Source organism: Myxocyprinus asiaticus, chromosome 37, assembly GCF_019703515.2.
Source record: "Myxocyprinus asiaticus isolate MX2 ecotype Aquarium Trade chromosome 37, UBuf_Myxa_2, whole genome shotgun sequence".
Lineage (NCBI taxonomy): Eukaryota > Metazoa > Chordata > Actinopteri > Cypriniformes > Catostomidae > Myxocyprinus > Myxocyprinus asiaticus.
The window spans coordinates 30,585,654-30,611,348 of NC_059380.1; the positions used below are offsets into that span (position 1 = coordinate 30,585,654).

A 25,695-nucleotide genomic window follows, 5' to 3' on the forward strand; every position below is an offset into this window, starting at 1 on the left:
AATTGGTAAGTGCTTTTTGCATTGTTATAGCAACATCAGGAGTTTTCTAAGTGTAAATTAGGCTGCTTGAGCATTCAGTGTCGGATCAAGTTTTGAAAAGTAACCGTGTACCCTGACGAAACAAAATGTATTGCAAGCAAAATTTAAATCGCAAATATTATTAGAGAGCTTTTTCTTGGTATTAGACCTCCTTTGTTCTGGCTTTCGTGTATGGACGTGTTTTTAAAATGTCAATTGGTATTATTAGTTGACTGCCACGTAATGTATGATAGGCATACGGTGTCTTATTCATTGTGAAACTGTTTTCTTAATGGCATGAATTGCACTGAAGGCCTAGACTTAAAATGCACAGGCCGCGGCCATATACCAGATATAAATATCAGACAATGTAATAATGGCAACAGGCCTAATTATTGAATCCTCATTTGTGTTTTTAGCTTACAGATTTATTGTACGTCTATTTTAAACTTAGATAAGTTTTATTGCATTCTCTGAGGCAGAAAATTATAATACAAAAATAATTAAGGGTCTTTCAATACCCACAGCTTTCACCTAAATGTATGCTATTTTTGTGTGCATTTCTTTTTTTTTTTTTTTTTGGTTGCTAACTGCATATTCAGTTATTATGCACTAAAATATTTACATGTAATTGCATTTAAAATGTAATTAACACAATTACAGAGGTATATTATGATGATTTGTGAGTTTTCACTGCAAAACAACCCCAAAAAATGCAGCAAATTGCATTGCAAAATTTGAGAAAACAGCAGCAAATTCAGCCATTTTGTAATTCCAGCTAGCCAAATTATGTGGCCATTCCGAACTACACCGTATTTTGATGACCAAACTTTAGTTGTGGTAATGTAACTGATTATGTTGTGACAACCGGAAAAGTGAAATTTCTGTATTCGTTGCCACAGCGTAACTTTGGAGCGGTGCCAGTCCGTCATGATGACTCTGTGGCAAGGTCGTGGTTCATTAGTGTCACAGGGCGGACAAAGGACCTAAAAGCAGAGATGACGTTCAATGGTTTTATTAACTAAGTTCTCAGTGTCAAGATAAGGCACAGCTGCAGAAGGCTGAAATCCAGCAAGCCACAATGGGCTAGTGAAGGGTGTGTTCGTATGATAAGTGTGAGCTTTGTGGAAGTCAGGAACAATTCGAAGAGAATCCGTTGAAGCTGGTGTGTTGCGAAGCAAAGCCCAGATGATATAGTCCCCGAGACGCGGGCAGAGACTGAGGAATCCTCCTCCACATGAACTGGGCACAGAACTGATGAGGGTGACGGAAAACAGGAAAGTAACTGCACCTCAACAGAGGGGCATCCAACAGACACATGAGCATGCTCCAACTACACAAGAGAGCACATTTAACATGACAGAGAACAATAAACAGGCAAATAACGAGGTGACACACAAGGAATAAGTAGGGAGTGCAATCAAAGTGAAACAGATGGTAACGGGCGAGTAAATCATTGCTGTGATCAGCATCTCCTCGAGATCAATCACTGTTCCCATGGAAATGCTGATTGTGTGCCGGCTCCACCTGTGAGACACGAGGGAGAGAGAAAAACAAACAACAGTATGAGCCGGCACAAATGCCAGAACCATGACAAATAGTTGTTTGTTGGTAAGCAGTTGGTATTTATGCTTTGAATAATTATTCTATGGGCGAGCATGCAGTATTCTAACCTAATTTATGTCCTCACATTTACACAACATTAATTTAGAGGTTATTTAAACAGTTGTGTGTATGAATAACAAATGCAGACTCAAAGTTAATGTACTACATTTATTTTGACAGTGCACAGAGAAAAAAATGCAACAACAGAATTGCAACAAAATTACAAGCCTAAATGACTTCTGTGCTCATATTAAAATCTACTTAGACTATCTTAACACCTAATGCCATGAATTTATTTGTTAATTTAATTTAAAGCCGGTATAAAAATAAATAAATAAATCACTTCATTACAATATAATCTTTAGATCTACATATTTTTTTCAATAAATAATTAAATTATAGCAAAAATGTTGTGGTAATTCATTTTTATATATAGACCTCAAATTTAGAACAGAACTGGATTAGATTAAAATATTTTTACATTTCAGTTTATATTTTTAAACTGTTTTCAGTTGCACAATGATCTGCCAATTGTCTTCTTTACCAGGCTTAGATGTGTACTCCCTAGCATTTGAGTTACAACCATTTAAGTTTACACCCAAATATAGGAAGAAAGGAATAATGACAATTAATGTGTTGCCATGCCAAAACTATTTAAGATATCAGACATCACTTTACAATTTTGCATCAGCAGTGTCTTGACATTATTCTAAATAATTTTGAAGCAATTCATGTAAACAAGAGGGCTATTTCAAAGTCTGTTAAAATTGCCTTACTTCCTGCTGCCAGTTGGTGGTGCTATGCCCGTGACCCATAATAGCCATATACATGTGATCAGCCCCATTACAAAACATACACCTGAATTTTCATCAAAATCATACTATGCACACTGAAGTTATAAGGAACTTCCTGTTTCACATTTTTGCCCTTAATTTATTGCCTCGCCATGGCAACACCATTCAAAATATCAAAAATCCATATTTTTATTAATATTGTCTAAGTTTGATGTCTGTCACATGAATCCCCTAGGAGAAGTATTCAAAAGTTCACAGCCTGCAATTTTCCAAAAATACACATTAAATCCAAAATAGCCGACTTCCTGTTGGGTTGAGACTGTAATTTTGAAAGTTGTCCAGCTTGATGAGAACAATATTTGTAGCAAGTTTGGTTACCGTAGAAGACACTAACCCCACCACTTTTGTCAAAAGGTGGCACTACAGAGCTCCCCAGCCACGCCCATGTGTTAATGGCCAACAACTTTGTGCAAAATATTATGAAAATTCAAGCATGCCAAGTACCTCAAAAACATGTGAATATACATAAAAAGGAATGATGACATTTAATGCATTGCCATGGCAACAGTATTTAAGATATCAAGAATCCATTCTGAATGTTAAATCTGCACTGTATTGACATTATTCTAAAAATGTTTGAAGCAATTCAGGTAAACATAAGAGGGATATTTCAAAGTCTGTTAAAAGTGCCACACTTCCTTCCGCCAGTTGGTGACAACCGTGACCCACAATAGTCAATCAATGTGATCAGCCCGCACGGACAAACATTTGGCTCATTTTTGATGTAAATCACACCATGCACGCAGAAGATACTTCCTTTTTCCCATTTTTTGATGTTAATTTATCACGTTGCCATGGCAACATTGTTTGATATATCAAAAATCCATTTGCAATTTAGCAACGTCAATGTCTTGGCATGATGTCACCCTAATTTGAACAATCCAAAATGGCCAACTTCCTGTTGGGCAGAGCTTATGACTGTCAGCGCAAAGGTTGTCCGGCTTGATGAGATCTATATTTGTACAAAGTTTGGTGATGGTAGTGCAAAAGGGATGTGCTACAGAGCCCCCCGAACATGCCCATCTTCTAGGTGGCACTACAGACCAGACAGGATGTCAAATGGTTAGATGGAGACCTGGAGAGGCCTTCAAGCCACAGTGTCTCGCACCCACTGTGAAATTTGGTGCAGGATCGGTGATGGCCTCTTTGGTAATTTTATTCCATGTTATTTTGCTTACAGTTTCAATGATTCTCTCTGCAATACCTGTACTGTTAACACACATTCCCCATTAACTTCAGTGGTTAAAAAACCCATCAGCTCTCAGTTTTCCATGATGGAAACAAATAAATGTAACAAAGATTTGAGGATCAAAATGCGCTTTTGTTTTCTTATAGAATACAGTAATAAATAATTAATAACTATAGATATCTATTATATACATGTGTGTGTGTGTGTGTGTGTGTGTGTATATGTATATATATATATATATATATATATATATATATATATATATATATATATATATATATATATACAGTTCTGTGCAAAGGTATTAGGCACTTGTGAAAAATGTTGCATAGTGAGGATTTCTTCAAAAATAGTGCCATAATTAGTTTTCATTTTTCAATTAACATCATCCAGAGTCTATTAAACAAAACAAAACAAAACAAAATCTAAATCAATATTTGGTGTGACTAACTTTGCCTTCAAAACAGCACCAATTCTACTAGGGACACCTGGACACAGTTTGTCTTGGTTGTTGGCAGATAGGATGCTTCTTGGAGAATTCGCCACAGTTCTTCTATATATTTAGGCTGTCTCAACTGCTTCTGTCTCTTCATGTAATCCCAGACTGACACGATGCTCAGTGGGGGTCTCTGTGGGGCCATGCCATCTGTTGCAGGGCTACATGTTCTTCTATTCTATTCTATTTGCAAAAGGAATGTTTGGGAGTCTAAAATGTATATTACCTATTGACACACTACAGCTTAAGATATAAACCATCATAAGACAAATGTTTTTGTTAAACATCTTATGTGCCTAAGACTTTTGCACAGTACTGTGTGTGTGTGTGTGTGAATATATATATATATATATATATATATATATATATATATATATATATATATATATATATATATATACACACACACACACACTACCGTTCAAAAGTTTGGGGTCACTTGCCTGAAATGTTTCTCATGATCTTAAAAACCTTTTGGTCTGAAGGCGTATGCTTAAATGTTTGAAATTAGTTTTGTAGACAAAAATATAATTGTGCCATCATATGAATTTATTTAATCACAAAACTAAAATTTTATAAAAAAAAAAAAAAGTTTTTGAAATGGATGACTTGGACCGAATAATTAAGAAATGCAGCCACTAAGTGCCCAGCATATAGATGGGAACTCCAATACTGTTTAAAAAGCATCCCAGGGTGATACCTCAAGAAGTTGGTTGAACAAATGCCAAGAGTACATTTCTGCAAAATCTAGGCAAATTGTGGCCACTTTGAAGATGCTAAAATATAACATAGTTTTGATTTATTTTGGATTTTTTTAGTCACAACATAATTCCCATATTTCTGTTTCTATTATTCCATAGTTGTGATGACTTTACTATTATTCTAAAATGTGAAAAAAAATAAAAATAATGATAATAAATAAAGAATGAGTAAGTGACCCTAAACTTTTGAACGGTAGTGTGTGTGTGTGTGTGTGTATATATATATATATATATATATATATATATATATATATCCCAAACTCCCAAACATATATATAATTCTTCAGTGATCTTACAGCCTGTGACTGATTTAAGAAGGAAACGGAAGAGATGAGAGGTCTGTTAGACTGAGTTACCATCAACTGATTTAATGTGGTTACAGTACAACTCAACTAAAAAGTTATTTTAAAATAGCTGGACTTTTACATCTTGACCACAATTTATGATTGACCACACTGTCACGCTATAGTAATGACCCAAACTAAATCAATAATACATGATTGCGTTGATTATTACATTTTATCTGAATCATCAATTTTGTAAATCGTTTAAGTTGTTAGGTCAGACTTCATTCTATTCTTCATGTTTTACAGAAACATTCTTCTGATAATGCCAAATTCTGTATAATTTCTTTTCACAACTGATAACTGAAGTGGTATACCAGATGTAAAACAATTCATTCATTCAATTTACAGTAGTATTACTGCATTGCCTCCCACCACCTCGGTTCATTGTTTTATGTTTTAGTTGTTATTCGTTTGGTTATTTCCATAAATGATTCTGTGTAATGCAATATTCTACTTATTTTTTATATATATAATTTATAATTCTAAATATATAACTATAGCAACAATCATAAAATTTCCAATAAATCATGAATGATGGTTATTATATGTCCAGACATCAAAGCTGCAGATCTTGTTTTTTGTTTTGCTTTTTTTTTTTCTCTTCTTCAAACCCAACTGTGTTTACAATCAAAATGGGCACAGCATTTAAGAATCTAAACATTCTGTAACAGTTTAAAATTTTCAACTTTAAATATGCTCAGTACCTAACATCAAAATGAATGAATTGCAAAGTTATGTACTTGCAATATCATTTCAGTATATTCTCATTTATCATGTAGAGAAGCAGAAGTCTAAAATATTCAAAAGTGACCATCACTGACACAATATTTTCTCATGTCTCTGCCATTCACAAAATCAAACATTTTTTTTAATGGAAATATTTCTTTTATTTATTTGTTTATTTTTAACAAACAATAACACAAGTCAAAATAATCACGTTTCGCATGATAGTCCAGGTAATATGCAGCCTGCAATAAATGTGATAGACACCTGTCAGTTTCTGGCTTTCCTTTTATCTCGTGTAACTGTTAATAACTATTAAACTGTTATTAATGTAACATCATCTGTGACATTTGTGTTTTATGTTTTAGTGCAGCACAGAATTAAATGTCATAAACTACAACAATATCATGACACTTTCCATTTGCAAAAATGCGTCTATTTTGCAATTTTCTAATTTTTGCAGCAATTAAAAAAATGAAATAAAAAAAAGAGCAAAAAAATATCATATTCATTACAAATTATATAATCAGCATGCAAAATTGAAAAGCTGAATTGAGATATTTACAGTAAATATTTACTTGAATTTAATAGTATTCATAATGTTTGGTATGCTCCCCTTTTACTTTAATGACAGCAAGATGACATGAACAAACCTGATGATCCATGTTCTCCCTGCATTATTTGATAATGTTCCAAAAGGCATCTTGGATGCTTCATTGTAAACAAGTAAATCTGACCCTTTGTACAGTACAAAATGTACATGTCATAAATTTGCTTACATTTGATTATTGACCTAGAAATTGCAGAATCTTACATTTTTCTTACTCATTAAAAAGCTTGGTTTAAAAAAACCAAAAACCTAACTTTTTGAATAACAGATTTTCAGTGCGGACTTTTAAGCCCTACTGTATATTTATTTGAGATTTTGCATATTGAGTCACTGTATATTTATTACTCTTTTTTTCATTAAGAGTTACAGCTTTAAATGTTTAAATATGCCACTAAATATTTTATCATAATAATTACATTACGTCATATAGGACAAAAGATTATGCATAAAAAATAGAAACATACATAAACCTGCATGCACATCCTAAGCGATTATATCATGATATTTTGTTATATCTTTCCAGCAAGTGCCGCTACGACTTTATCAATCACTCTGGAGTCCAAATATGCGATTATTCCCCCCTGGTTTGCCCATTTCTCTACACCTTGACCTCCGTTATGGGGCTTGTGGTAGGTCAGTTCAGCTCCACGTGTCATGCTTCCGTTAGTGTGAGCACGTAGACACTCGCTGAGGTCCAACACGCCACCGCCCAGCGCCCGCAGCACCGCATGAGGAGCGCAGGAGTCCCATTTAAATGTGCTACCTTCTGACAGTACATACACATCCACCAGGCCCTGGATCACACACAAGATCTTGTAGCCCGCGCCGGATGCATACATCAGCGCGCCATTGGAAAGTGGTTCTAGCGCATCCTTCACTGCCGGTCTCTCGCTTGAGCTGAGCAGTACTGACACATGACCGCTCTTCTGTTGACATGGCAATCTCCGCTCCGTCAATGAGCAAACGTTCACATCTTCATACGACACACCCCAGACATGCTGGCCCTTCCATCTACAATCATCAGAACATGAGGACATTTTTTTAGTCGTCAAACAGGGCTACTCAACTACGGAAAGCTTAGGGGCTGTAAAGCAGAATCTATAGCCTCGAGGGCCACATTCTTCATTTTTATAATTATTATGAGTTAAACACGCATGTGTCTGTGTGTGTACAGGTTTCACTATATTTGTGAGTGCCACATTTTTTTAAATGTCCTCACTAATATAGTGAAACTTGTTGAAAACCCACTAGTGAGGATATTTTATGTGGCCCTCACTAGTTCATAAATCGGCTAAATTATGTTTAGCTTTAAATCTACTGATGTGCACAGGTTTCTGTGAGGGTTAGGCTTAGGGGTAGGGAATAGAAAATAGAAAATAGCATTAGCCTGCTATGAAATCAATGGAAGTCTATGAGATCTTCTTATATAGTGAAACAAACCTCTGTCTGTGTGTGCAGTTAAAGGAACAGTTCACTCAAAAGTTAACATTTTCTCATCATTTACTCACACTCATCCCAGACTTTTTCCTTCTGCTGAACACAAACAATGATTTTTAGAAGAATATTTCAGCTCTGTAGGTCAATGCAAGTGAAGAGGTAATAAAATTCTGAAGCTCCAAAAACTATATAAAGACAGCATAAAAATAATTCATAAGACTCCAGTGGTTAAATCTGTCTTCAGAATTGATATGATACGTGTGGGTGAAAAAAAAGGTCCTTTTTTACTATTAATTCTTCTCCCTGCCAGAAGTTGGCGATATGCAAAGAATGCGAATCGCCAAAAACAGAAGATGACGAATGTGAAAGTGGATATTTAAAGTAAAAAGGACTTAAAATATTGATTTCTCAATATATGTGGGTTTCTCACCCACACTTATATCGCTTCTGAAGATATGTATTTAACCACTGGACTTATATGGATTACTTGTATGCTGCCTTTATGTGCTTTTGGAACTTAAAAATTTCACAGTCACTTGCAGAGTGAGGACCTACAGAGCTTAATTTTCTTCTTTGTGTAAATAAAATTTTTGTTTGTGTTCAGCAGAAGAAAGTCAAACACATTTTCGATGGCCTGAGGATAATGATGAGAATTTTCATTTTTAGGTGCATAAGTGCATCGCAGAATCCTTGCAAAAATTTAAAAAGAGGGAGCATAAGAATTGCATTTGAATTGCATCATGAAGCTATTTGACATAACCGATATTTACATACAGTGGTGTGAAAAAGTGTTTGCCCCCTTCCTGATTTCTTATTTTTTTGCATGTTTGTCACACTTAAATGTTTCAGATCATCAAACAAGTTTAAATATTAGTCAAAGATAACACAAGTAAACACAAAATGCAGTTTTTCAATGAAGGTTGTTATTATTAAGGGAAAACAAAATCCAAACCTACATGGCCCTGTGTGAAAAAGCGTTTGCCCCCTAAACCTAATAACTGGTTGGGCCACCCTTAGCAGCAACAACTGCAATCAAGCGTTTGCGATAACTTGCAATGAGTCTTTTACAGCGCTGTGGAGGAATTTTGGCCCACTCATCTTTGCAGAATTGTTGTAATTCAGCCACATTGGAGGGTTTTCGAGCATGAACTGCCTTTTTAAGGTCATGCCACAGCATCTCAATAGGATTCAGGTCAGGACTTTGACTAGGCCACTCCAAAGTCTTCATTTTGTTTTTCTTCAGCCATTCAGAGGTGGACTTGCTGGTGTGTTTTGGATCATTGTCCTGCTGCAGAACCCAAGTTCGCTTCAGCTTGAGGTCACGAACAGATGGCCAGACATTCTCCTTCAGGATTTTTTGGTAGACAGCAGAATTCATGGTTCCATTTATCACAGCAAGTCTTCCAGGTCCTGAAGCAGCAAAACAGCCCCAGACCATCACACTACCACCACCATATTTTACTGTTGGTATGATGTTCTTTTTCTGAAATGCGGTGTTACTTTTACACCAGATGTAATGGGACACACACCTTCCAAAAAGTTCAACTTTTGTCTCGTCAGTCCACAGAGTATTTTCCCAAAAGTCTTGGGGATCATCAAGATGTTTTCTGGCAAAAATGGCTTTATAACCTTTTCCAGACTGATAGATCTCAATTACTTTCTTTCTCATTTGTTCCTGAATTTCTTTGGAACAGGTGTGGCAGTAATCAGACCTGGGTGTGGCTAGAGAAATTGAACTCAGGTGTGATAAACCACAGTTAAGTTATGTTTTAGCAGGTGGGGCAAACACTTTTTCACACAGGGCCATGTAGGTTTGGGTTTTGTTTTCCCTTAATAATAACAACCTTCATTTAAAAACTGCATTTTGTGTTTACTTGTGTTATCTTTGACTAATATTTAAACTTGTTTGATGATCTGAAACGTTTAAGTGTGACAAACATGCAAAAAAATAATAAATCAGGAAGGGGGCAAACACTTTTTCACACCACTGTATATTCCACAAGTAAATAAGAATGATCCTGTTCAAAAGCTTACATCCCCTTGGTTCTTAAAGCAGTGTGTTGCTTTCTCAATGAATAATGACTGTTTTGTGAATGAGTACCTGCTTTGTCAGTGAATCTGACCACTGTTCTAAAGAAAAATAATCCATGTACTGCACGTTTTTTGGTTTCCCAGCATCTTCTGCACAACTGAGTTCTTCCAAACAGTTGACTATTATGTCAACCAGCTTTTGACACTTGGGACAATAAATAGACTCAAACACAACTATTAAGGACCAAGTATTCAAGAAGGCAACACACTATGTTAAGAACAAAGGGGAAGTAAACTTTTGAACAGGATGCTTTGTGTAAATTTTTATTATTTTGGCTTGTGGGATATGTGTAAATATCTGTTATTTAGTTTCTGAAGGGAAGTACTAAATAACCAAAAATATAATATTTTTGTATCTCTTATTCCTGCTCTTATGGTCATTTTTGACTGCATAGTTTTTGGTACTGGTACAAAAGGGCATTTTGAAAACAAACCAAATAAAAAAGTTTTTTTAAATTGTTTAAGAAAAACACACACACAGAGAGAAAGAGACAGAGAGAGATTGACAAAGACACCTCCCATATGAGATTTGCCACAGCTTACTGATGGCATCTGTAAACAATGTTGAGGGTCTGTATAGTGACACAGAGCTTTTGCACAAGCCACAAAATTTTAATCAAGATTCGCACACTTGCACTCTTACCCTTTACCCTTGGAGTCTTTGTGGTTGAATGGCTGGTTTATGACACCCATCACGGGTTGACCAGTGGCTCGTAAGTAAACCCCGATCAAAACCAGAGCACATGGCAATCCAGATGGACAAAAACCTTCATCCTGCTCCTCTGCCTCCTTCCCCTCGATGTACTGACTCGTACCATCTGACAAGAAAATAACCTAATATATGAGCAATTCACACACCAACTATTTATAAGGCTCATAACCCTGTTTGGATGTGTGGTTTCATTCTACATGAGCTGTTTCTGATGTGCCTTGTTTCAAAACCCTAGTATTTGTTAAATGTCTATAAATGGCAAATTTGGATTCAACCACAATCTTATGTTAATGCTAATATGTTTTTTAGTTTCATGTCTAGGACCACTTGGAATCTGTACATTTTCTTAGCATTTTCTATGCAGACTGTGGCAAAATTCTGGATTTAAAAATGGTAAAATGTATTAAACAGAGTACTTCACTCTTAATGGTGATTGAAAGTCTTAACAGATAAGCCAAAATATATAATATACAAACAAGCAAGATGCAGGTGTAGAACTTCTTAGAATTCAAACAATTTGCATTTGAATTCTGTGGAAATCTGCTATGCTCCCTGTGGAATTGTTGGGTGTGGATTCTGTGCAGTTCTAGTCATGAAATAGCAAGCCCACAGTAACATTTGCCTTTTCTGTCCATTGAAAATTCACTTTTGGTTTGATCAGTGGTGAATGTAGACAAGACAAAATATGCGCTAAAAAATGCAGCAGTACCAGTCATTGCACACTTCTTTTGTCTCATTATCAGACCTGCATGAAATCTGTGTGCAGGACTCCACCAAATGTTCTGCAGATTTCCACAGAATTGGAACACCCATCATTCATGAAGTCCTACACATTCCCTGACACTTGTGTTCTTCTTTATTTAGTATAATTTGATCGTGCTTTTAGCCATGAACAAGAGTGTACTACTATTATTCTCTTAATAATTAAGAAAAGCAGCCACTAAGTGCCCAGCATATAGATGGGAACTCCAATACTGTTTAAAAAGCATCCCAGGGTGATACCTCAAGAAGTTGGTTGAACAAATGCCAAGAGTACATTTCTGCAAAATCTAGGCAAATTGTGGCCACTTTGAAGATGCTAAAATATAACATAGTTTTGATTTATTTTGGATTTTTTTAGTCACAACATAATTCCCATATTTCTGTTTCTATTATTCCATAGTTGTGATGACTTTACTATTATTCTAAAATGTGAAAAAAAATAAAAATAATGATAATAAATAAAGAATGAGTAAGTGACCCTAAACTTTTGAACGGTAGTGTGTGTGTGTGTGTGTGTATATATATATATATATATATATATATATATATATATATATCCCAAACTCCCAAACATATATATAATTCTTCAGTGATCTTACAGCCTGTGACTGATTTAAGAAGGAAACGGAAGAGATGAGAGGTCTGTTAGACTGAGTTACCATCAACTGATTTAATGTGGTTACAGTACAACTCAACTAAAAAGTTATTTTAAAATAGCTGGACTTTTACATCTTGACCACAATTTATGATTGACCACACTGTCACGCTATAGTAATGACCCAAACTAAATCAATAATACATGATTGCGTTGATTATTACATTTTATCTGAATCATCAATTTTGTAAATCGTTTAAGTTGTTAGGTCAGACTTCATTCTATTCTTCATGTTTTACAGAAACATTCTTCTGATAATGCCAAATTCTGTATAATTTCTTTTCACAACTGATAACTGAAGTGGTATACCAGATGTAAAACAATTCATTCATTCAATTTACAGTAGTATTACTGCATTGCCTCCCACCACCTCGGTTCATTGTTTTATGTTTTAGTTGTTATTCGTTTGGTTATTTCCATAAATGATTCTGTGTAATGCAATATTCTACTTATTTTTTATATATATAATTTATAATTCTAAATATATAACTATAGCAACAATCATAAAATTTCCAATAAATCATGAATGATGGTTATTATATGTCCAGACATCAAAGCTGCAGATCTTGTTTTTTGTTTTGCTTTTTTTTTTCTCTTCTTCAAACCCAACTGTGTTTACAATCAAAATGGGCACAGCATTTAAGAATCTAAACATTCTGTAACAGTTTAAAATTTTCAACTTTAAATATGCTCAGTACCTAACATCAAAATGAATGAATTGCAAAGTTATGTACTTGCAATATCATTTCAGTATATTCTCATTTATCATGTAGAGAAGCAGAAGTCTAAAATATTCAAAAGTGACCATCACTGACACAATATTTTCTCATGTCTCTGCCATTCACAAAATCAAACATTTTTTTTTTAATGGAAATATTTCTATTTATTTATTTGTTTATTTTTAACAAACAATAACACAAGTCAAAATAATCACGTTTCGCATGATAGTCCAGGTAATATGCAGCCTGCAATAAATGTGATAGACACCTGTCAGTTTCTGGCTTTCCTTTTATCTCGTGTAACTGTTAATAACTATTAAACTGTTATTAATGTAACATCATCTGTGACATTTGTGTTTTATGTTTTAGTGCAGCACAGAATTAAATGTCATAAACTACAACAATATCATGACACTTTCCATTTGCAAAAATGCGTCTATTTTGCAATTTTCTAATTTTTGCAGCAATTAAAAAAATGAAATAAAAAAAAAGAGCAAAAAAATATCATATTCATTACAAATTATATAATCAGCATGCAAAATTGAAAAGCTGAATTGAGATATTTACAGTAAATATTTACTTGAATTTAATAGTATTCATAATGTTTGGTATGCTCCCCTTTTACTTTAATGACAGCAAGATGACATGAACAAACCTGATGATCCATGTTCTCCCTGCATTATTTGATAATGTTCCAAAAGGCATCTTGGATGCTTCATTGTAAACAAGTAAATCTGACCCTTTGTACAGTACAAAATGTACATGTCATAAATTTGCTTACATTTGATTATTGACCTAGAAATTGCAGAATCTTACATTTTTCTTACTCATTAAAAAGCTTGGTTTAAAAAAACCAAAAACCTAACTTTTTGAATAACAGATTTTCAGTGCGGACTTTTAAGCCCTACTGTATATTTATTTGAGACTTTGCATATTGAGTCACTGTATATTTATTACTCTTTTTTTCATTAAGAGTTACAGCTTTAAATGTTTAAATATGCCACTAAATATTTTATCATAATAATTACATTACGTCATATAGGACAAAAGATTATGCATAAAAAATAGAAACATACATAAACCTGCATGCACATCCTAAGCGATTATATCATGATATTTTGTTATATCTTTCCAGCAAGTGCCGCTACGACTTTATCAATCACTCTGGAGTCCAAATATGCGATTATTCCCCCCTGGTTTGCCCATTTCTCTACACCTTGACCTCCGTTATGGGGCTTGTGGTAGGTCAGTTCAGCTCCACGTGTCACGCTTCCGTTAGTGTGAGCACGTAGACACTCGCTGAGGTCCAACACGCCACCGCCCAGCGCCCGCAGCACCGCATGAGGAGCGCAGGAGTCCCATTTAAATGTGCTACCTTCTGACAGTACATACACATCCACCAGGCCCTGGATCACACACAAGATCTTGTAGCCCGCGCCGGATGCATACATCAGCGCGCCATTGGAAAGTGGTTCTAGCGCATCCTTCACTGCCGGTCTCTCGCTTGAGCTGAGCAGTACTGACACATGACCGCTCTTCTGTTGACATGGCAATCTCCGCTCCGTCAATGAGCAAACGTTCACATCTTCATACGACACACCCCAGACATGCTGGCCCTTCCATCTACAATCATCAGAACATGAGGACATTTTTTTAGTCGTCAAACAGGGCTACTCAACTACGGAAAGCTTAGGGGCTGTAAAGCAGAATCTATAGCCTCGAGGGCCACATTCTTCATTTTTATAATTATTATGAGTTAAACACGCATGTGTCTGTGTGTGTACAGGTTTCACTATATTTGTGAGTGCCACATTTTTTTAAATGTCCTCACTAATATAGTGAAACTTGTTGAAAACCCACTAGTGAGGATATTTTATGTGGCCCTCACTAGTTCATAAATCGGCTAAATTATGTTTAGCTTTAAATCTACTGATGTGCACAGGTTTCTGTGAGGGTTAGGCTCAGGGGTAGGGAATAGAAAATAGAAAATAGCATTAGCCTGCTATGAAATCAATGGAAGTCTATGAGATCTTCTTATATAGTGAAACAAACCTCTGTCTGTGTGTGCAGTTAAAGGAACAGTTCACTCAAAAGTTAACATTTTCTCATCATTTACTCACACTCATCCCAGACTTTTTTCTTCTGCTGAACACAAACAATGATTTTTAGAAGAATATTTCAGCTCTGTAGGTCAATGCAAGTGAAGAGGTAATAAAATTCTGAAGCTCCAAAAACTATATAAAGACAGCATAAAAATAATTCATAAGACTCCAGTGGTTAAATCTGTCTTCAGAATTGATATGATACGTGTGGGTGAAAAAAAGGTCCTTTTTTACTATTAATTCTTCTCCCTGCCAGAAGTTGGCGATATGCAAAGAATGCGAATCGCCAAAAACAGAAGATGACGAATGTGAAAGTGGATATTTAAAGTAAAAAGGACTTAAAATATTGATTTCTCAATATATGTGGGTTTCTCACCCACACTTATATCGCTTCTGAAGATATGTATTTAACCACTGGACTTATATGGATTACTTGTATGCTGCCTTTATGTGCTTTTGGAACTTAAAAATTTCACAGTCACTTGCAGAGTGAGGACCTACAGAGCTTAATTTTCTTCTTTGTGTAAATAAAATTTTTGTTTGTGTTCAGCAGAAGAAAGTCAAACACATTTTCGATGGCCTGAGGATAATGATGAGAATTTTCATTTTTAGGTGCATAAGTGCATCGCAGAATCCTTGCAAAAATTTAAAAAGAGGGAGCATAAGAATTGCATTTGAATTGCATCATGAAGCTATTTGACATAACCGATATTTACATACAGTGGTGTGAAAAAGTGTTTGCCCCCTTCCTGATTTCTTATTTTTTTGCATGTTTGTCACACTTAAATGTTTCAGATCATCAAACAAGTTTAAATATTAGTCAAAGATAACACAAGTAAACACAAAATGCAGTTTTTCAATGAAGGTTGTTATTATTAAGGGAAAACAAAATCCAAACCTACATGGCCCTGTGTGAAAAAGCGTTTGCCCCCTAAACCTAATAACTGGTTGGGCCACCCTTAGCAGCAACAACTGCAATCAAGCGTTTGCGATAACTTGCAATGAGTCTTTTACAGCGCTGTGGAGGAATTTTGGCCCACTCATCTTTGCAGAATTGTTGTAATTCAGCCACATTGGAGGGTTTTCGAGCATGAACTGCCTTTTTAAGGTCATGCCACAGCATCTCAATAGGATTCAGGTCAGGACTTTGACTAGGCCACTCCAAAGTCTTCATTTTGTTTTTCTTCAGCCATTCAGAGGTGGACTTGCTGGTGTGTTTTGGATCATTGTCCTGCTGCAGAACCCAAGTTCGCTTCAGCTTGAGGTCACGAACAGATGGCCAGACATTCTCCTTCAGGATTTTTTGGTAGACAGCAGAATTCATGGTTCCATTTATCACAGCAAGTCTTCCAGGTCCTGAAGCAGCAAAACAGCCCCAGACCATCACACTACCACCACCATATTTTACTGTTGGTATGATGTTCTTTTTCTGAAATGCGGTGTTACTTTTACACCAGATGTAATGGGACACACACCTTCCAAAAAGTTCAACTTTTGTCTCGTCAGTCCACAGAGTATTTTCCCAAAAGTCTTGGGGATCATCAGGATGTTTTCTGGCAAAAATGGCTTTATAACCTTTTCCAGACAGATAGATCTCAATTACTTTCTTTCTCATTTGTTCCTGAATTTCTTTGGAACAGGTGTGGCAGTAATCAGACCTGGGTGTGGCTAGAGAAATTGAACTCAGGTGTGATAAACCACAGTTAAGTTATGTTTTAGCAGGTGGGGCAAACACTTTTTCACACAGGGCCATGTAGGTTTGGGTTTTGTTTTCCCTTAATAATAACAACCTTCATTTAAAAACTGCATTTTGTGTTTACTTGTGTTATCTTTGACTAATATTTAAACTTGTTTGATGATCTGAAACGTTTAAGTGTGACAAACATGCAAAAAAATAATAAATCAGGAAGGGGGCAAACACTTTTTCACACCACTGTATATTCCACAAGTAAATAAGAATGATCCTGTTCAAAAGCTTACATCCCCTTGGTTCTTAAAGCAGTGTGTTGCTTTCTCAATGAATAATGACTGTTTTGTGAATGAGTACCTGCTTTGTCAGTGAATCTGACCACTGTTCTAAAGAAAAATAATCCATGTACTGCACGTTTTTTGGTTTCCCAGCATCTTCTGCACAACTGAGTTCTTCCAAACAGTTGACTATTATGTCAACCAGCTTTTGACACTTGGGACAATAAATAGACTCAAACACAACTATTAAGGACCAAGTATTCAAGAAGGCAACACACTATGTTAAGAACAAAGGGGAAGTAAACTTTTGAACAGGATGCTTTGTGTAAATTTTTATTATTTTGGCTTGTGGGATATGTGTAAATATCTGTTATTTAGTTTCTGAAGGGAAGTACTAAATAACCAAAAATATAATATTTTTGTATCTCTTATTCCTGCTCTTATGGTCATTTTTGACTGCATAGTTTTTGGTACTGGTACAAAAGGGCATTTTGAAAACAAACCAAATAAAAAAAGTTTTTTTAAATTGTTTAAGAAAAACACACACACAGAGAGAAAGAGACAGAGAGAGATTGACAAAGACACCTCCCATATGAGATTTGCCACAGCTTACTGATGGCATCTGTAAACAATGTTGAGGGTCTGTATAGTGACACAGAGCTTTTGCACAAGCCACAAAATTTTAATCAAGATTCGCACACTTGCACTCTTACCCTTTACCCTTGGAGTCTTTGTGGTTGAATGGCTGGTTTATGACACCCATCACGGGTTGACCAGTGGCTCGTAAGTAAACCCCGATCAAAACCAGAGCACATGGCAATCCAGATGGACAAAAACCTTCATCCTGCTCCTCTGCCTCCTTCCCCTCGATGTACTGACTCGTACCATCTGACAAGAAAATAACCTAATATATGAGCAATTCACACACCAACTATTTATAAGGCTCATAACCCTGTTTGGATGTGTGGTTTCATTCTACATGAGCTGTTTCTGATGTGCCTTGTTTCAAAACCCTAGTATTTGTTAAATGTCTATAAATGGCAAATTTGGATTCAACCACAATCTTATGTTAATGCTAATATGTTTTTTAGTTTCATGTCTAGGACCACTTGGAATCTGTACATTTTCTTAGCATTTTCTATGCAGACTGTGGCAAAATTCTGGATTTAAAAATGGTAAAATGTATTAAACAGAGTACTTCACTCTTATTGGTGATTGAAAGTCTTAACAGATAAGCCAAAATATATAATATACAAACAAGCAAGATGCAGGTGTAGAACTTCTTAGAATTCAAACAATTTGCATTTGAATTCTGTGGAAATCTGCTATGCTCCCTGTGGAATTGTTGGGTGTGGATTCTGTGCAGTTCTAGTCATGAAATAGCAAGCCCACAGTAACATTTGCCTTTTCTGTCCATTGAAAATTCACTTTTGGTTTGATCAGTGGTGAATGTAGACAAGACAAAATATGCGCTAAAAAATGCAGCAGTACCAGTCATTGCACACTTCTTTTGTCTCATTATCAGACCCGCATGAAATCTGTGTGCAGGACTCCACCAAAAGTTCTGCAGATTTCCACAGAATTGGAACACCCATCATTCATGAAGTCCTACACATTCCCTGACACTTGTGTTCTTCTTTATTTAGTATAATTTGATCGTGCTTTTAGCCATGAACAAGAGTGTACTACTCTCAGCTCTATTTAACACATTTTACCAAATTGAAATCCATTCCATATTTCCCACAAAAATCAGCGCAGAAAATGTGACAAAGTCTTCAGATTCCAACTGGCCTGCTCATTATGTATGCAAATACCTTTAAAACGTTTTTATTTTAAACAGCTTTATGTCAAGTTGGAATGTGTGCCTACTTCTTTTGGTTTTGTGAGCTATACTATTTTAATTTTATAGAAAGGAATAGTTCACCCAAATGATCACTTTGATTCTTTTTCATTTTGAAAAAAACTATCCTTTATTTCCACTATCATTGTCATTCTTTTCCATTTAATGAAAGTGAATGGTGACCAGGGACAAAGCAGCTTGGACATGATAAAAAGGTATTTCATTTGTGTTCCACAAAAGAAAGTCATACAGGTTTGGAATGACAAGGATGAATAAATGGAGATAGAATTATACCATAGTTCAACCCAAAATGTAATTGCAGTGATGAAGAGAAAATAATAAATGACTTTATAACCAATGGGGTCGATCCAGATGGCCAGGTCTGCGGGGCAAAGTGACAGCTGCAGAGATTCTGCTAACTCGTCTCTCAGCTGCAGGTTCTGGTGGATTGCTTTCGACAGGAGAGATGCAGCGGTCTGATCACCATCCAGAACTTTAGCCAACAGTGTTGTAGTGTCATCTTCCTGAGCACATACTGTCACTGTGACACTCTCTCCTAAATATAACATGATCACATTTAAAGCAGAGTCAATTTGTGTTATGTTTGTAATGAGAATAACAATCAAGATTGTGAAGCAAGAGACAGTGGCAGATAGCCCCAGCACATTTTACACACATAACTACCTACCAGTCTCCTGAACATTCGCTCCAACATGAACACATGCCACGTTCGTATTAATCATTCCTCAAACCCACAGGTACTAGAGCTGGGCGATGGATGATGTAATCAGATTAGAACGATATCTTACAAATACCTCAGTGACTACTGCAACAGTCATCGACAGATAAACAATATCGGGAAATGACAAACCATGGAGCTGGGAAGTTGCAAAATATATAGTCATGTAGTCATCATGCACTAATGTTTTTAGATACCAATCAAATTATTAAACCCTTAAATAATTTAAAGGTTAAAGAGGCCAGTTATGTGTCTATTATTACTGAGCAGCATGAAACATTTTCCATTGCATGTTTGCACATTAGCTATACAAGCCAGGAAAATTGCATTTTTTGCATAATATGAGGTAATGAATCACAATTTATGATTACAGTATTGTCAGATTTTATTGATGATTTGAAATGTGTTCTTTGATCGTAATCTTAACCAACCATTTTCTTTCTCCATTCAATTAGATAGGAGCTGCACTGGCTTGACTGGAAATAGCCTCCTGAGAGTGTTCCAAAGATGGCTGACAGTGGACTGACTTGCTAGAAAGACTTCGACTCAGACATTAACTGTAATAAATGTGCTACAGCTTAGCAACTAGATAAAACAGCACATATATTAGAAATTTCATCATTACGGAAATACAGACATAAAAAAAATCGAGAAAAGCGAAGAACTTGAAGCCAGTTCTGCTTGGTGAAGGTTATATTTGTTCTGTTTTTTTGGGGGGTTTTTTTGTCATCTTTTTAAATCCTTTTTATTTGTATTACTTATTACTTTTGTTAGGTAGGTAATACGTTTACATAATGGACTTGGCAGTGGGGGATGACAATGTAATTGGATATTGCAATATTTTTTTAATAAACATTTCGAGAAAATATCTCTTACATATGCCCAGCCCTATCAGGTACTCTCACTAAATATTCCATCGAGACGAGATCGAGATGAGCATCTTTAACCTATAAGTGACCAAAACCAGTAGTTCAGTCAAATTTAATCCTGACACTCCCTGATGATATTGTTTAGCCTTTGATTATCCATCATGCAACCACCTGCCTGTCATGTGCTGTAGCCACATACTGACCACCAGCTCTTCCACATCTGATTTGAAAATACTTTGCATAACCCCAAATCCCAAACCCTAAAATACGCCCCCTCACACAGACTTTGGCTAAGCCTGAATCTAACACGTTCAGCAGCCTTTGATTTTAACTTAAGAACAGAAGTGCATCTCTAATCTGTGCTTTCAGACAGTGAAATTGAGTGAAACACTTGGGAATTGAGTGAATCTCTGAAAACAAACTGTTAACATAATTCCAGTAAATATTTCACCCCTAAATCTTGAAAATTGTTTCAAGAGATTCACTCAATAGAAACAGGGTGTCCCCCAGGGCTCTGTACTTGACCCTCCTGCTTTCTATATACAATAGAGTAGCGGCTCCTTTATCAAATAATACGGTTTCTTATACCACTGCTAAATGATGACACAGCCAAACATACTGACCATATTAACAAAAAAATAATGTTCTTACATACACAGGGCTCCAGACTAACATTTGAGAGTGGTGGCACCGGTGTCACCAAGTTCTACAGTTGGTGGCACCAGCTCCTCATTTGGTAGCACTGGTGAGGGGTGGGGGTCTGGGGCCTATAAAATTAAAATTTTTAAGACAGAAACTAATAATAAAAGTGCTATTATAATTATTATATTATAAAAATAATTGCAATTAAAGCTGCAAGCAGCGATGAACGGGCCCTCGCACCCTGGTGCACGTTGGGGCTGCTGTGCCAGGGGAACGGCATTCAATTTTTGTAGCACTTTTTATGTTATATTTCATTCTTCAGGTCATGTATTTGTATGTAATTTTGAGAGGAAAGGAGAGTTAAGGAGGTAAAGGCTTTTTATTTATGATATTAATGATACTGACATATAGCCTGACAGAATCTTATAAATGCCTAGAAGAACAATAGGGTCCTCGCACTATCGGTGCTCGGGCCAAAATAATAATAATAATAAACGGAGCAGATACACTAGGGTCCTCGCACCTCGGTGCTCGGGCCCTAATAATAATAATTAAAGCTGCAAGCAGCGATGAACGGGCCCTCACACCCTGGTGCACATTGGGGCTGCTGTGCCAGGGGAATGGCATTCAATTTTTGTAGCACTTTTTTGCACTTTTTATGTTATAATGTATTTCATTCTTCAGGTCATGTATTTGTATGTAATTTTGAGAGGACAGGAGAGTTAAGGAGGTGAAGGCTTTTTATTTCACAACAAATTTGATCAAAGATACGGAAATAACATCAGAATAATGATACTGACATATAGCCTGACAGAATCTTATATCACAACAGATATTTAAACAAGACAATGCGTTTTTCTCAGGCAGTTTAGTAGGCCTACTTCAGCTGTGTCTGACTGGAAAGTTCATTTTTCCTGAGGTAAGACACTTATTACTTCACAACAAATACGACTTTTATAACTATACATCAAAACATGTCACTTCCTGTTGCCAGTAGGTGGCGCTATGACTATAACTTAATATTGGCATGTAGGTGTATTCAGGCCGGGACTATTATCAAACATGTGAAGTTTGGGGCAGATTGGACATTGTATGTTTGAGTTACAACAACTTACTCTTTCATGGAGAAACATCGAACTATACCAGGCCACCATGGACACTATGTTCAAAGAAAACTCAAAAGCTTCGCAATTTAGCATCGCAAAGGCCTTTAGATTAGACTGACCGAATATGATGTTGATCTGATTTAATCTCTAGGAGGAGTTCGTTAAAGTACGAGGCCTGGAAATGGCAAAAACTGAGCAAAAATTGAAGAGAAAAATAAAAATGGCTGACTTCCTGTTGGGTTTAGGATATGGTTCTAAGAGACTTTTTTGTACATGTTGACATGTTACATATTATGTGTAGGTGAAACGTGGCATGAGGGCTGCTTCGTTGAAATTTTGTAGGTGGCGCTATCGAGCCATTTTGCCACAATTAATTCTAAAACCAGTATCAGATGTAAATTTTCCCCACTTTTTGAGATGTGTGCAAAGTTTCATGAGTTTTCAAGCATGTTTAGGCCTCAAAAATGTGACTCGTTTCATTTCGAATTTTGTCAGGCCACCACGGACTCAAAAGCTTTGCAATTTAACATCACCAAGGCCTTTATATTAAGACTGACTAAATATAATTTTGATCTGATTAAATCTCTGGGAGGAGTTTGTTAAAATACAAGACCTGGAATTGGCTGTTGCCAGTAGGTGGCGCTATGATTATAACTGAATATTGGCACGTAGATGTATTCAGGACTATTATCAAAATGTGAAGTCTGGGGCAGATTGTACATTGTATGTATAATTTATAACAACTTCCTTTTTCATGGCGAAACATCGAATTTTGTCAGACCGTCACGGCCACGCCGTGCAGTGAAAACTCAAAAGCTTCGCAATTTTGCATCGCCAAGGCCTTTAAATTAGAATAACCAAATATGAAGTAGATCTGATGAAATCTCTAGGAGGAGTTCGTTAAAGTACGAGGCCTGGAAATGGCAAAAACTGCGCAAAAATTGAAGAGAAAAATCAAAATGGCTGACTTCCTGTTGAGTTTAGGGCATTTTTTGTAGGTATTGGCATGTTACACAAGTGTACTGATTTTCGTACGTGCAGGTGAAATGTAGCATAACGCGCACATCGTTGAAAGTTTGTAGGTGGTGCTATCGAGCCATTTTGCCACACCTAATCCTGAAACCCATATCAGATGTAAATTTTCGCCACTTCTGATGCGTGTGCAACGTTTCATGTGTTTGAGTATGTTTAGGCCCTCAAAAATGCGATTCATATATAAAAAAAAAAAAAACGCCTAGAAGAACAATAGGGTCCTCACACCATCGGGCCCTAATAATAATAATAATAATAATAATAATAATAATAATAATAATAATAATAATAAACGGAGCAGATACATTAGGGTTCTTGCACCTCGGTGCTCAGGCCCTAATAATAATAATAAACGGAGCAGATACAATAGGGTCCTCACACCATCGGTGCTCAGGCCCTAATTACCAGTAATATTGTTATTTTGACCCACTGAAATGCTAACTCAGCAGTAAGGCATTGCCTTTGAGTTGGGATGCAGATGAAAATTTACTGGTATTAACAACAGTAAGATTAACTATAACATCTACAAAAGGCAAAAGAGTTAACACCTAATTTATAGGGGCCTGGGTAGCTCAGTGGTAAAAGACACTGGCTACCACCCCTGGAGTTTGCTAGTTAGAATCCCAGGGCGTGATGAGTGACTCCAGCCAGGTCTCCTTAAGCAACCAAATTGGCCCGGTTGCTAGGGAGGGTAGATTCACATGGGGTAACCTCCTCGTGGTCACTATAATGTGGTTCGTTCTCGGTGGGGCACGTGGTGAGTTGAGCGCGGATGCTGAGGTGGATGGCATGAAGTCTCCACATGCGCTATGTCTCCGTGGCAACGTGCTCAACAAGCCACGTGATAAGATGCGCGGGTTGATGGTCTCAGACGCGGAGGCAACTGCGATTCATCCTCCGCCACCCGGATTGAGGCGAATCACTACGCGACCACGAGGACTTAAAAGTGCACTGGGAATTGCGCATTCCAAACTGGGTGAAAAAGGGGAAAAATAATAAAAAATAAATTAAAAAAACACCTAATTTATATAGGTCTAAATTATTCTGAAAGTGCGATTAAGTTGGCACTCTTTAACAGTTTATTTTCATATGGCTCTTGTTGATTAAAGTTAAGTCATCTCTTGGAAGGCAACAAAACTAGTTATATTTTCCTACAATCAGAGAGTATTAGCAGAGAACAAATTTTACACAGAAGGAAAACTATTCATAAATATCTAATTTGCCCTAATGAAATTTTCCCATAGTTTTTTAACTAGTTTTAACAGTTGTATTTGTAACAAGACCATAGTCTATAAAACAAACTATAGCATTTTTGTAACATATTTGAAAACTATAAATACAAAATATAAACATTTAGAATCTGCCATAGTTGTAACAAAAAATGAATGATATTCCCTCACTCCCCTAATGTAGCCTATTTTAAAAGTAACAGAACTATAGTAGTAATATGACAATATTTATTATGAATATTCTTCTGCCTAAACTACTATAGTGAATGGAGTTAGTTTTACTATAGTAAATTCAAGGGTGAATTGCAAATTGTTTTTAATTTATGTATGTACATGTCACAGTGTTTTCTCTTGTTCATGTTAAAGCTGTTTAGAATGGCAGGCGGTTTAATATGTTTTTAAACTAGTTGCTCTCCGTGGGTTTTTACCACAGAAATTTATGCAGAATTCAAATGGGTTCCGTGACTCGTGCCGTACTTCTCACTGGTTCTCGCAGCACTGTAATGATCTGCACTGCGGTTGAGAGCTCGAGACTGGTCTGTGAGAAATGCACCAGCTCTGTGCTTGCGCTGCTCTGTCCAATATACCATGATGATAATTGGTCCGGGTAGCGGAAAACGCTGTTTTGTTCCACTGTTGATGCGTTTGTCGTTTGATGTTGCTTAACAGAAAACGGCAGTGCATAATCGTGGAGAGAGAGAGTTGGCCAACTCTGTAGTCGCACCAGTGTGCATTTAACAAAACTGTGTCACACCGATGGGAAAAGTTGGAGTCTGCAGCCCTGCATACCCACAAAAGTGTTGGGTCATATTGTTTGAATTCTTGTTGGCTCCTCTGGGCTTAGTTTAATTAACTTTTATCCTCATTCTACTTTTCCAAGTATAGTCACTTTATTAGCAACATCTGGCAAGTGAATACGTATGCATTTATGTTGTCACATGATCTACGTATTATACAACTGCAAATTTGCATACAATGCATAGTATGGATACTGCACACTTAACTCCTTTCAAATGAAGTATGAGTAGTAGGTAGTTTATTTCAATCAATTTTAATACTGATTTATCAGATTAACTTACCATGTCCATTTTCAAATTTGTTAGATTCCTCTCCATGAATAAAGCCAGTCAACTCTGGAAACTATAAACAAGAATGAAGAACAGTAGTCATCAAGATGATTTAACTTATA

At 36.2% G+C, this 25,695-nt stretch overlaps 1 protein-coding gene across 3 annotated transcripts in view; it reads right to left on the minus strand.

Moving 5' to 3' along the window:
- Window positions 1–6,143: 6,143 nt before the first annotated feature.
- Window positions 6,144–25,695, minus strand: part of inpp1 (inositol polyphosphate-1-phosphatase) — a 38,564-nt gene continuing 19,012 nt past the window's right edge. Inside the window, exons 3-6 of one of the 3 annotated variants that reach the window (XM_051676654.1) lie at window positions 25,586–25,646; window positions 19,245–19,445; window positions 10,775–10,949; window positions 6,144–7,614 (exon numbers count right to left, since the gene is read on the minus strand). In XM_051676654.1, coding sequence (XP_051532614.1) covers window positions 7,113–7,614; window positions 10,775–10,949; window positions 19,245–19,445; window positions 25,586–25,646 — 939 coding nt within the window. In that variant the 3' untranslated portion in view covers window positions 6,144–7,112. Of the gene's footprint in view, window positions 7,615–10,774; window positions 10,950–13,129; window positions 14,603–17,762; window positions 17,938–19,244; window positions 19,446–25,585; window positions 25,647–25,695 lie in introns of those variants that run through there. The other 2 variants (XM_051676653.1, XM_051676651.1) reach the window with 2 other exon arrangements.